This window comes from Carcharodon carcharias, chromosome 20 (assembly GCF_017639515.1).
Source record: "Carcharodon carcharias isolate sCarCar2 chromosome 20, sCarCar2.pri, whole genome shotgun sequence".
NCBI classification, from domain to species: Eukaryota; Metazoa; Chordata; class Chondrichthyes; order Lamniformes; family Lamnidae; genus Carcharodon; species Carcharodon carcharias.
The window spans coordinates 9,622,534-9,636,665 of NC_054486.1; the positions used below are offsets into that span (position 1 = coordinate 9,622,534).

The 14,132-nt window shown below is 42.5% G+C and overlaps 1 protein-coding gene across 2 annotated transcripts in view; it reads left to right on the top strand.

Moving 5' to 3' along the window:
• Positions 1-1,689: 1,689 nt before the first annotated feature.
• The window catches only part of fam98b (family with sequence similarity 98 member B), a 32,452-nt gene continuing 20,009 nt past the window's right edge, over positions 1,690-14,132 (top strand). The window contains exons 1-5 of one of the 2 annotated variants that reach the window (XM_041213875.1): positions 1,690-1,969; positions 4,426-4,574; positions 7,093-7,227; positions 8,934-9,115; positions 9,201-9,281. In XM_041213875.1, coding sequence (XP_041069809.1) covers positions 1,926-1,969; positions 4,426-4,574; positions 7,093-7,227; positions 8,934-9,115; positions 9,201-9,281 — 591 coding nt within the window. In that variant the 5' untranslated portion in view covers positions 1,690-1,925. The remainder of the gene's footprint in view (positions 1,970-4,425; positions 4,575-7,092; positions 7,228-8,933; positions 9,116-9,200; positions 9,282-14,132) is intronic. The other variant, XM_041213876.1, reaches the window with a different exon arrangement.

The window sequence follows — 14,132 nt, forward strand, 5'->3', positions numbered from 1 at the left end:
TTGGTAGCACACTTGCCTCTGAGTCTTTTTTTTATTCATTCACGAGATGTGGGCTTCACTGGCTGGACCAGCATTTATTGCCCATCCCTAGTTGCCCTTGAGAAGGTAGTTTTGAGCTGCCGTAAGGTTCTGGGTTCAAGTCCTACTCCAGGGTTTAAGCATAAAGTTGAGGCTGACACTCCAGTGCAGTACTGAAGGAGTTGGAGATGCTGTCTTTTGGATGAGATGTTAAACTGAGGCCCCATCTGCCCTGCCAGGTGGATGTAAGAGATTACATGGCACAACTTTAAGATGGGCAAGAGAATTATCCCTGATGTCCTGGCCAATATTTATCCGTCAATCAATCCCTCAGTCTGGTCATTATCACAATGCTGTTTATGGGAGTTTGCTGTGCACAAACTGGCTGCTGAATTTCCTATTTTACAACAGCGACTACGCTTCCAAAAGTACTTTACTGGCTGCACAGTCCTTTGAGACATCTGGAGGTTGCTAAAAGCGCTATAAATGCGATTTTTTTTTTGATGCCTTGTTTTCTAACCTTGATTTCAAATGCCTTGGCCTTGCCACCCCAAATTCAACCAGCCCCACAATTCTTTGCGATATCTGCACTCCTCTAATTCTGCCCTCTTGTGCATTCCCAATTATAATTGTCCTACCATTAGTGGCCCTCGCCTTCAGTTGCATTGGCCCCAGCTCTGGTATTTTTCTCTAACCCTGTCCGCCTCTCTACCTCACTTTCCTCCATTAAGACATTCCTTAAAACCTACCTCTGTAATCAAGCTTTTGACCATCTGACCTAATGTCTCCTTATGCGGCTTGCTGTCACTCTTTGCTTTATAACACTCCTGTGAACCACCTTCGGACATTTCATTCATTCACGAGTGCGCTGCCCGAAGGCAGGTCCTTGGCTCACTTCTCTGCTGACACTTCATCCTGACCCATTTTCTTGGCCACTTTTTTTGTCAGTGGTGGTTTTGTCAAATGGCCTTGCGCTCCCAGGGGGCAGGGCAAAGAGGAGGCACGTCCCAAGTCTACCACAGCTGGAAGGGGAAATTGAAACAGCGCTGATGGCGTTATCCTGAACTACACGCCCCCTTCTTGACTTTATAAAGGTCTGACATTAAATATAAGTTGTTCTAAAGTGTAGTTGCACTTTATAAAGGCCCTATGTTAAATATGCATTGATATAAGGTGTAGTTGCACTTTATAAAGGCCCTACAGTAAAAGTAAGTTGATCTAAAGTGTAGTTGCACATTATAGAGGTCCTATATTAAATTTACATTGACCTAAGATGTAGTTGCATTTTATAAAGGTCCTATATTAAATATACGTTGATCAGGTGTAGTTGCATTTTATAAAGGCCCTATATTTAATATAGGTTCATCTAAAGTGTAGGTGGAATTTAAATGGGCCCTATATTAAATGTACATTGGGCAAAGATGTAGTTGCACATTGTAAAGGTTCTGTATTAAATATAACTTGATCAGGTGTAGTTGCTCTTTATAAAGGTCCTATATTAGATATAGGTTCATCTGAAGCGTAGTTGAACTTTATATAAAGACCCTACATTAAACATAGGTTCACCTAAAGTGTAGTTGCTGTATATACACGTGCAGAGACTCCTCCCGGCCGCTAGGGGGGCGCTGTACGTGGAGGTCAGGCGGGGTATTTTGACGAGGAGGTTGAAGCGGGGAGATCCTCCCCTTCTCTCTGGAACAAAAGGAGCGGGAGAAGGTTTGAAAGGAGCGGGTTCGGTCAATTCACCGAGAGGCCGCCGGACAGAGAGAGAAGCGGCTGCTCCGTGCCCGCGCTCTCCGCCCCCGAGGCCTCGGGCTTGTTGTGGGCCCTCACCCCCGCTCCCCCACCCCCCCGCTCCCCTCAGCCTGTGTCCCGGGCTTCAGGCCCCGGGTCCCGGGCTCTGGGCCATGGCCATGGAGGAGGATGTCCTCGACATGCTGGAAGCCCTGGGGTGAGTGGCTTTAAACTTACTGCAGCCGCGAAACTATCGGAAGGAGCCCCCCCCCCCCCCCCCCCCCCGCAACCCGGACCGGGCTGGGCTGAGCTTTCAGGTCCTGTCCAGGGTGGAGATTCCTCAGAGCGAAGTGATGGCGAAAGTCCGACTGCAGAGAGAGGAGTTTGCAGCGGGCAGACTGACACCCGCCCCCCTCCCACAGGCCTGACCACCACACCACCACCCCCCCCCCCCCCCCCACAACCCCAGGCCTGAACCCTGACCCCCCCCCCCCCCCCACAACCCCAGGCCTGAACCCTGACCCCCCCCCCCCAACCCCAGGCCTGAACCCTGACCCCCCCCCCCCCCCCCCCCACAACCCCAGGCCTGAACCCTGACCCCCCCCCCCCCCCCCACAACCCCAGGCCTGAACCCTGACCCCCCCCCCCCCCCACAACCCCAGGCCTGAACCCTGACCCCAACCCCAGGCCTGAACCCTGCCCCCCAGGCCTGATCCCACTCACCCCACCCCCGGGCCTGACATCGCCAAGGCCTGAACCCTGACCCCCCCCCCCCCCACAACCCCAGGCCTGAACCCTGACCCCACCCCCCCACAACCCCAGGCCTGAACCCTGCCCCCCAGGCCTGATCCCACTCACCCCACCCCCGGGCCTGACATCGCCAAGGCCTGAACCCTGACCCCCCCCCCCCCCCCACAACCCCAGGCCTGAACCCTGACCCCCCCCCCCCCACAACCCCAGGCCTGAACCCTGACCCCCCACCCCACAACCCCAGGCCTGAACCCTGACCCCCCCCCCACAACCCCAGGCCTGAACCCTGACCCCCAGGCCTGATCCCACTTACCCCACCCCCGGGCCTGACCTCGCCAAGGCCTGACCCTGATCCCCCCCCCCCCACCACCACCACCACCCCAGTCCAGGCCCCCTGCCTCCCAAGCCAGGCCTCCTCCTTCTTCAGAAAAAAAGAATGAGATTTGATGGAGTTGTTCAAAATCATGAGGCTTAGGGTTGGGGTTGGGGGGGTGGAGGGGTGGTTGTTTCTGGATAGATTAGACAAGCGGGAAATGTCCCCACTTTTTGAAAGGATCAACAGCGAGAAGGCACAGGTTTAAAGTAACTGGCAATCGAAGCAGAAGCGTCGTAGGGAGAAAGTTTTTTCCGCGCAGCCAGCGGTTAAGGTCTAGGACGCACTGTCCAAGAGTGTAGTGGAGGTATTCAAAAGGGAATTATGCTGTCATTTGAAAAGGAAAGAAGTTGCAGGGAGAATGACACTCGGCAAATTGCACATTCGGAGAGCTAGTGCCAACACAATGGGATGAACGGTCTCCTCCTGCACTGTAACAATTCTGTAACTCTGATCTTACCCCCAGTCAGCATACCCAACTCTTTCTCACTCATCTGTCCAAGTTACCTCTACCATCCCGTGTATTGAGTGATGGGGCATGGTAACAGTGTTATTACTGGGTTAGTAATCCAGAGGATTGGATTAGTTTTTCGTGGGATGTGAGTGTCGCCGGCAAGGCCAGCTCTGTTTGATGCCCATCCCAAATTACTCTTGAGAAGTGATGGTGAGCCATTGCAGTCCATGTGCTGTTAGGAAGAGTGTCCCAGGGTTTTGATCCAGTTACAGTGAAGGAGGATGTGTGGCTTGCAGGTGGTGGTGTTGCCATCTGTTGCCCTTCTAGGTGGTAGAGATCCCAGGTTTGGAAAGTGCCACTGAGCACTGGTGGCGGTGGGAATGAATGCCCAGGGTGGTAGATGGGATGCCGATCAAGCAGACTGCTTTGTCCTGGATGGTGTTGACCTTCTTGAATGTTGTTGGAGCTTCACTCATCCAGCAAGTGACTTCAAATTACTACCGAAGGTCATTGAAATACAAGTTGGGAAAATAAATCATTTTTTTCTAGAGATTAGATTTTTTTGAATAAAAAGCTGAAATACCTATAGTTAAGTGATGTGTTTTATGTTAACATTTTTCCATTCACTTTTCCTTTGATTTGGATTTTATGACTGCATAAGGACAGAGCATTCAGTTTTGGTCCTCATACCATAGGAGTGTTTAAATACATTCATTTTTTGATGTTGACTGAGCTCTAAATTTGGACCTGTGATCAACTCGAGTGAAAATTTAGAAAAACCTTTTAAAATTCTGTGACGTTTTCCACTTTTGTTATCTTGTCATTTTCATTAATCGTGACCTTATAACCTCAGTAGGTTTTGCAGATATCGTGAACATTACCCGAGTGCCTATTGGCCATTTTTTTTTTGTCTTCTGAATTTTAAAGATCAGATTTTGTTTTACTAGTCTCCCACTTATCAGTCTGTATTTCATAGAGCTGTGATTTTTCCTGCAATATTACATTTTTCTATTTGACTAGTTAGACCCACATTTTGATGTTCACGTTCTAACTTCTATTAATAATTTAAAAGGACCTCCATTTTCTTTTGATGCAGGTACAGTGGACCATTGTTAGAAGAAGAAGCTTTCTTGAAAGCAGTTGAGGCTGGGCCATCCTCTTTAGAATTTACTGAACTTTGTGTGTGGTTATCATCACAGATTAAAATGTTATGTAATTTGGAAGAAAGTATAAATGCTACTGCCAGTAAGTACTGTATTATCAGAATTTCTATTGGTTAAACACTGTGCTTGCTCTTGTTCCACTCCTCATAGAAAGAAAATGATCATGACACCAGATATGCTTGTTCTTTGACCCTGAAAAAAATTCTAAAATGTTTAGCTTGAAGTTTACCTCCTTATGCTTCCGCTGATAAGAACATAATTGCATCTTGTCATCTGCCGTGCTATGAAAGCATAGGTAAGAACCTGTGTCATAGTTGTTTAATTATCCTGGTAATTTCTAATTGGGAAGTTCAATTAATATTTTAGCCAAATTATATCACATGCTGAGTAAAAAAATTATTCTCGAAATGATGCTTGGTTAGTCCAATATTAAAATACAGGTGGAAGGTGATCAATTTACCTCTACAGCTGTTACATCCAGTAACATTGCTTAGGTGAAAGCAGCTTAAATGTGATTTTAAATTAATTGCTATAGGAAGCAAAGCATCTTGTCAATTTAATACTTTCAGTAGAATCTCTTTTTTATGGAAGTGGGGGGACAGAATAGAAATGTAATTAGATACATCAGGAGAGGTGTAGGGGTATCGTCGCCGGACTAATAATCCAGAGATCCAGGGTAATGCTCTGGGAACCCGGGTTCAAATCCCGCCATGGCAGATGGAATTTGAATTCAATAAAAAATCTGGAAATGGAAGCCTGCTGACAGCGATGGAACCATTACTGATTGTTGTAAAAACCCATCTGGTTCACTCACGTCCTTTTAAGGAAGGATATCTGCTGTCCTTACCTGGTCTGGCCTACATGTGACTCCAAACCCGCAGCAATGTGGTTGCCTCTTAAATGCCCTCCTGAACAAGGGCAACTGGGGATGGGCAATAAATCCTGACCCAGTCAGCGACAACCAAGAATGAATTTTTTTAAAAAAACATGGAGGATGTGGATAAAGTACCAGAAATATGAGGAATGTCACGGAGAGGTACTTACTAGACATAGTATCCAAGTTTTTTAAAAATGGTAATTGAGAAAATGGGTCTAAAGATGGACAAATCTTGAAGGTTTCCACAAGGGAGTGCTATGGGTGTGGTTTATACTGACTTTCAGAAGGCAGGTTCCACATAAGATTAAAACAAAAAACTGCGGATGCTAGAAATCCAAAACAAAAACAAAATTACCTGGAAAAACTCAGCAGGTCTGGCAGCATCGGCGGAGAAGAAAAGAGTTGACGTTTCGAGTCCTCATGACCCTTCGACAGAACTAGGGGATTCACCTAGTTCTGTCGAAGGGTCATGAGGACTCGAAACGTCAACTCTTTTCTTCTCCGCCGATGCTGCCAGACGTGCTGAGTTTTTCCAGGTAATTTTGTTTTTGTTCCACATAACAGGTTGTTAACAGAAATGAGCACACGTGTAATGTGTGGCAATCTATTGATATGGCAGGCAACAGACAGTCGGCCTGATGCGTATGTACTTAAATTGGCAGGTGGCATCCCACAGTGATCTGTACTGGGGTCTGTTTTCATATTTTTAAACCACACTGATAGGAAATGGCATATCCAAGTTTGCTGATGACACCAAGTTAGGGCCAGAGTAAGCTATGTAGAAGGGAGATGGAAAGTTGCAGAGGGACATTGATTGATTGAGTGGGCAGGACTGTAACCAGTGTGAGGAAGAGTAGTGAATCTGAAACACTTTTCCCCCAGAAAGCTGTTGAGGCTAAGCCAGTTGAAAATTTCTGAATTGAGATTGATAGTTTTTTGTCAGGAGATAGTTACGGAACTAAGGGCAGTAGATAGAGTTAAGATAAAATCTGCCATGATTTATTTGAATGGCAAAGCAGCCTCTAAGGGCTGAATGGCCTACTGCACTTGCTGTGTTAACAGATTTTAAGACTTATTTCTTGTTTTCAGTTTGATTTGTTACAATTTGATTTGATACAGTTTAATATCCTTGCAATTCTATGAATGCAACCAGTGAATTTTGATATTCTGCAATTATATTCATACACCTGGTATATTTACCAATTTTGTTAATAAATTTGCGTACAGCATATACGGGTCCTCGAACCTGCTCTGTCGTTTAATAAGATCATTGCTGACCCTTTGTTTTAAAAGGCTGTCATAAATTTGCTCTCATTAAATCGTGTGAAATTATTTCAAATCCACTTTATCTTCCATCCTTTTTCTGGCATTCATGACCACACTTCACATGTGTATCTCACAGGTTTTCAGTCCTGGCAATTGGATTGGATCAGTTAGTGAAGTGCGATCTGATAGATAGTAGCCAGATTTAGTGGCATATATTGGAATCAGAGGTGATTGTCTTTTGTACAGCTGCCATTTCTAAGTGAGTTTTGCTCACTCATGTGATATGTTACTTTGATAGCCTGGTTCTTTAGCATGGGTGAGAGGGATATGTGACCTAGAAGACACTGTTTTCTTGGATAGGTTCAGCTTCTTGGCAACGAGTATTGAAGGAAATAAATGCATCACAGTTTTCTCTATTTTAGTAACTTTCTAATTCTACTGGCTCTTGTTACTTAAGGTGCCGATGATGTAGAAAGCTTTCTGCTGGAGATTAATGGCTTCTTAAAAGAGATGTCTTGCCCCTATTCAACGCTTCTCACAGGAGATTTTAAAGAGAGACTAAAAAAGAAGGAAGACTGCTTAAAACTTCTGCGTAAGTTAAATTATCTGCTAGCATGGTGGAATTCTTATTGTTGATATTTTCCATGCATTTGTTGCAGGAATTGCTACTGGAATCTTTTATTATTCTTAAATCAATAGGATTGCGCTTAACATATTGCAAAGATGTAGAAAAATGTAAGCAGAAAACTTATGACACAGAAGAATGGATCTACGAGTAATATTACTGTTTGGCACGATGGCTGTTTCATCTCGAGTGTTTTGAGACTACGTTGACTCACCATCATTCACCACAAGGTGTCCCCAAAATACCTTGTTACATAAATTCAGTGGTGTTTTTGACTGGAGCTTTGAAGGATCTTTGGCATTAGCAGCTGCAGACTGCCTTTTCAAAGTTGCTATTCTTAACTGTTTACCTAAATATGAACACAGAAAATCAATAGCACCAGCTGGCCCATCAAATCTGCCTCAGAATAGGGAATGTCAGCAGGTTGTTTGACAGATTGGAGGCAGCACATCCAGGATTGATCGTGCCCTTCTCGCCTTCCAAATCAAGCTCTTCAGTAAGAGTCACTGGATAGCAATCAGGATTAGAAACACTTTTTTTTTTTGCTTTTGTCTTTTTCCTCACCACCTGCCTTTCTCAGTCGAGCAGAGAGATGATCTGTGGTCAGCTAACTAATCAAAAAATGAAATCAAACTTGAGACCCTTAGACTATATGCGGGTCTATATACCAACTACTCTAGGGTCAACCTGAGGAGCAAAGGTAGCTCTGGCTATAGCTTTGTTGCTCTATGCCTGCTAATCCACTTAACTGCCACCTCTCCCCCCCCCCCGCCAAAAGCCGCCTTCACCTCCACCAACAGTGCAAGGAGCTTATTGTCACTAAGATTCAGACCATGCGGGTAGCTCCCTTTGCTGTTACCCAGCGCCCCCATACCTGTGAACCTGTGTTTTTCTCTAGTTTGTGTCCTCTCATCCTCTTCAAGCTCATCTTGTCAATAAGGTCCACTCCCACTTTCCGTTGACTCCATTACTGCTAAACTGCCCAACTTTTCTTCCTGGACCCTGTGTTAGCTGACGTTCTAAATGGCATCCCCTTTTTTTGTTGTTCCCTCTGCTTTTTCAAAAGTGCTGCCATATTCCTCTTCTCAATTTGAAATTGACTTTTTTTTTGTTCGGCGATGGTTACAGAACCAGGGAAGGTAGATGAAGTTGAGATGCAGATCAGATCTCATTGATTGGCATAACAGATTCAAAGAGCCAAAAACTTGCTGTTTTCTTATGTTCCTTTGAGATATTCTGAAGCTGGGAAGGGGCTACATAAATGCTTGACCTTCTGAGTTTAAAAACAATTAGTTATAAATAGGGATTATATTGAATTGATTTTTAAAAATTATTTTAGCATAGAACTGGATTTTTTTTGTGTTTGCAGTGTTCTGTGCCAAATGTTAACTTTTGCATAGTATGTTGGAAAGGTAATTGTGATGCTGAACAGAACTTTACTTTCTTTCTCAGCGGGCGATAAACTTTATTTAGAGCTTGTTTAGCCTCCTGTAGCGAACTTAACCTGCCTGCCTCATTGAAAATCATCCAACAAGGTCATTTGTTACTTTAAATGAGTGGATAAAGTAAATTAGCTTAGTTTGTATTTACCAAAACATTTTTAAATGTGTTAACTTTAGATATGTTCAAAATATACAAATACACAAAGTCTCTTTGTATCTGTTTGTTTCCAGTATACCTGTCATCTGAGCTTCAAACTGCTAGGATCCTGCACTCTAAATCTCCTCCAGTGTCGAAAGGTGAAAACAATGAAGAAGTTCGGCAGGAAATTAAAACTGTTTGTGCCACATTGGGTTTGCCCTGTCCTGTATCTGGTGTTGCTGATGCACATTTATTTAAGATTATGGAGGAAAAGGTTGGTGCTACAGTTTGTCATTCTCAAATCCTGATTATGCATTTGCTCTGTTGGAGCCATTTCTAAATGTACCTTATTCTTCCAGGTGAAAAATGTTACTTCCAAAATTCCCAAAAGCCATGTGGGAGAACCATTGCTGAAGCTAACACTAACTCCTGAGCATTGGGTAAGAGATTACTTTAAGAAAGAAGAAAACACTTCACATAGAATCACCTACTTTGAATTACAGTCACTGTTATGTGGGTAAACACTGCTCTTTCGTACATGGCAGTATCTCTCAATCAGCGATGTGATAAATTACCTTTAATGTGGTATTTGGTGGTGTTGCTTCAGGGAGGAATATTGATCAAAACACTGGCAGAATAGACTGTCCTCTTTGCATAAGGCAATGGGATTTTTAATATCCAAATACATCACAAGCATGGCAAGTGCCAGCCGAAGTTATCTGCTGAAGGTTTGACCTTCAAGTTACCGATGAGCCAGCCTGACATTTGAGCTTAACATGATACCTTTTTTATTCAACGCTGGGGGACCAGTATAAAGGGGTGGCAGAGTATGGAGTTTAGTCATGGTGGGTGTTAACCCCTCAAATATAATTTTAGGTTAAGGCGATTATATTGTTAGGTTTGATGTTAAACTCTGAAAGAGTAACAGTTTAGTTTAATGTGAGGAACAGCTGAGGCTTGTAGTGTATGGTACCTGTGTGACACTAGATTGGTTGGTGTATATATGAGAAGTGTCTTTCACTATTTGCAGTTGAGCTCAAAGTTTCTGAACTTTAAAGGAAAAAGAAGCTGCGTCTATTAAAGTGCTTTTTGTGTTCTCCGGACATTCTTAACCACTTTACAGCCAGTGAATTATTTTTGAAGTATAGCTATGCAGGCAAACACGACTGCAAACTTGTGCACGGTGAAGTGCCACAAACAAGATTAATATAATGACCAATTAATCTGCTCTTGATGGTAGTGGTTGAGGGATGAATGTTGGTTAGACACAAGGGAAAAAATGTTGGGGGGAGAAATGCTGTGATTTTTTTTAAACACTCACCTGACATGGAAGATGTGTCTTGGTTAACTTCTCCAAAGACACACTTCCAAAAGTATGTCACTCTTAGGAGTGCACTGAAGTGTTTGCCTAGATTTGCATGGAGTAGGAACTGAACCTACAAATTTTTGGCTTGGAGATGAGAATGTTACCACTGAACAAAACTGACAAAAGTGGCATTTCAGTACATTCAGATACCCAGTCTCTGCTGTTGCATCTTGTAGATAATTGTGCATGAATCTGTTGCATAAGATCTTCAGAATGAAAGAATCTGCATTTATAAAGCATCTCATTTGTCGTGTTCAAAAAAGCTTCAATTACAACAAATTGCCTGGAAGTACTGTTACATAAACTTTAAATAGGCCATATTTTATACTGAGCCCTTTGTATTGCTCTGCATTTACTTTGTGTTGGTGTGCAGGCTGTTTTAGATATTTGTGCATTCCATCATTTTCAAAATTCCACATTTCATTTTTATGTTCAATTATAAAAAAGCACATGGAAGCTGTACATTTCTTATCACGCCTTTCACTTTATCTGTAATGTTACAGATTGAGTATCTTTTATCTGTAAATCTGAAAACACAACACATCCAAAAACTGCACTTTTTTTTACACCTCATCGACCTTCGGTGCAAGAAGTCTAGTTGTTTATTTACACTGTTTACCTTGCGATTTTTGTGGTGGACATCTCGTAAAGAAATTTATTACATGTACCCTGTATTTATTTATTGATACATCTTAGTTTTCTAGCCAGTTTGTTTACTTTAGGCTATAGCTAGATTAGGCTATTGTAATGTGAGTTTATATGTGGTATCCGAAAACTGAAATTATCTGAAATGCAATCAGCTGCGAGAGTTTCAGATAAAGAATACTCAGCCTGTCCAAGGCTATCTGTTAGTTAATAACGAAAGCATCCTAGGTTTCAATCTTTTTATAAATGATGCCAATATTCAACAAGCGCATCGATGCAATACTGAATCATACAGAAATCTTCCGTGTTTGTTCTCAACTGGAACAGCGTAAGTGTGCTGCGGTTAAATTCGGCAACCTGGGATCTTAACCTGATGGGTGACCAATATTAATATTTTTGGAGGGCACAATCTTATTTGGTGGTGGTGGTGGATGTGATAGATAAATACTCTTCCAAAACTGTCTAGAATTGCATACCCAGATTAACATCTTGCTTATGTTGTAGGAGTACACTGCCACTGCTACCCAGGGAACCACACCGCTGTGTGAAGTAGCACCTTCAGTGGAGAAAATTGGGGACAAAATAGAATTGCAATAAAATCCATTATTAAAAATTAGATTTTTAAAAATATTATTTTTAGATGTTAATTTGAAATATATATGAATTAAATGACTTTGAAAGTATTAATGCTATGGTTGTTTAGAGGGCAGAGTTTTTAATTAAAGAATTATGATAACTACTGGATGATGAAACCAAAATGTTGGCCTTGGCAACAATGCTTTTAGATTTCATGGAAAAAGAAGCAGAATAGTTTCCCCAAAAGTTTGTAAAATTACCAAGCCCTATTTCAACAACTGAATTTATCTGATACCTCGGGTGTATAGTAACTGAACAACAAACAGTATTTCTTTGGGATTTTCTATAGAAAATATACAAGCAAGGGGAGTGAACAAATCCTTGTTTTCAAGAATAGCTTGGTGTCTGAAATTAATTGGATAAAAATTCAAAGCCTCAAGTAATTAAAGACAGAATTTGACTTCACTATAAACAAGTACCTGTAATTATTGGCTGAAGATGCCTGGAATTCTTGAGTGTGCCATGTCCAAAGGACATAAGAAAGAGATCATAAACTGTGTAAATCAAACCTTACTTCCTGCTTATTTTAAAAACGGACTTTTGCTGGACCAAAAACACGCTTTGCAAGTTGGCCCATTACTATCAATGAAACAAGGGAACAGCAGAAGGTTTGCCTCCTCGGCTTGGACTTAAAGGAAAGAGAGAGCCATTGAAACTCATTATGCCTGCAGAGTTGCTAATAGCCATCATCTATCTCCTAAGGTGACCAATGAATTTTGACCAGAAACTTTGAATATGAACCTGAAACTAACTCCCCAATGGGCAACACCACATGACCTAAAAACAAAAAACTGCGGATGCTGGAAATCCAAAACAAAAACAGAATTACCTGGAAAAACTCAGCAGGTCTGGCAACATCGGCGGAGTAGAAGAGTTGACGTTTCGAGTCCTCATGACCCTTCAGCAGAACACCACATGACCTAAGCTGCTCTGGCCTTTGGAAAATTTTAATGTTACATTCCTAGACTCCCAAGGCAGTCTCTGCTGTTAAACATCAAGCCTGTCAACACCAAAGATGGACTCCAGGCTGACAACAAAGCCTACCTCAAGCCTAAACTTCCTTGAAGCCTTGTTCTCCGGAAGATTCCTGCCATTGCCTGTAGAATGGACCAGTCTCTGGATACCAACCACATCTTGCTGTGCATCGCCAACTTTAAAAGAATTCGGCAACTCCTGCTTTCAGCTAGCTGAACCCGCCTAAATTTTATCTCCTACGTGAAGGGACCCTCACTGGACCCTGACAGTCACGTGAATTAATATTCATATCTTTTTTTTTGTTCGAAGATATCCCTAGATGTAAAACTCTTTTCTTTCCTATCTCCTTTGTGTGTGTGTGTGTGTGTGTGTGTGTGTGTGTGTGTGTGTGTGTGTGTGTTGTGTGTGTGTGTTGTGTGTGTGTGTTGTGTGTGTGTGTTGTGTGTGTGTGTTGTGTGTGTGTGTTGTGTGTGTGTGTTGTGTGTGTGTGTTGTGTGTGTGTGTTGTGTGTGTGTGGTGTGTGTGTGTGGTGTGTGTGTGTGGTGTGTGTGTGTTGTGTGTGTGTGTGTGGTTGCGATGACCACCCCCAGGTTTGAATGTGTGAATACACAATACTTCTGATGTAACCCTAAGAAGAGTTTGCTGCACGTCACTTTGAAATTGACTTCGCAAACAGAAGGTTTTGGGGAAGCATCCAATGGCCAATTTCAGTAATTAAAGTACCTCTGCTTACAGACTGATGGCGAGGAAAAATGAAGGGATTCAGTTTGCCTCTCTCCCCTGTCTAACAAGTGTGTGAACATACATTTGGGGAAAAAGCAAATACAGACATCAAGATGGAGGGTAGGATTGTATAGTTGATTATAGCAAGTTGAATAAACGTGCTGCTAAGGAAAGGAGTTTGAGATTGTTTCAGTTTTTTTGGTGACTTTAGTTGCTGTAGTTAGAATTTAGCCTGTAGTTTATTTTTAATGGTGGTGGAATCTAGGCTGTTGTTTTCTGAACCGAACTTCAATATTACATGTCAGTTTCCTGATCTGGACCTGTTGCCCATACCAACGTTGATAACTCAGAAACAGCTACAGTATTACGGATAAGCTTTGTGGATTTATTGAGTATACAGATATCAATAAAAAGTTTGTTTAGATTGCTGAGGTCATGGCCCAAAGTCATTCATGATGAGTGGTTTGCAAAGTGAATTCATTGCTATACCAAAGAGCTAATAGATGACCAACAGATCTTTCTATGAAAGAATGACTATATCAAGAGTTGTTAATAATCTCTAAACTCTGCATTTTCATATACAACTCCAGATCTTGTGAACTGTGGATATATGACACGATTTATGCTCATGTGCACAACCCTGTGTCAAACAGCTTGTGAGCAGCTGATCTGTCTTCCTTGAACCCAGATTGAGTGGTAATCCAGAGAAGCGTGTTGCTGGACATGATGAAACACTTAATGGTTGATTGAATAATGTTCAAACGTGCTGAGGTCAGTCGGGTTTGTGGATGAACACATCTGACCCATGATTTATAGTTTTCAAATGTGTACACTTCTATTGACTACATATAGTTTGAGAACACGAGGGAGAGAAGGAGACAAACAGGAGTCAAGGTAGAAACTATTTTGCGGACTTAACAATGCCAATATCTGTAGCTAGAACAGC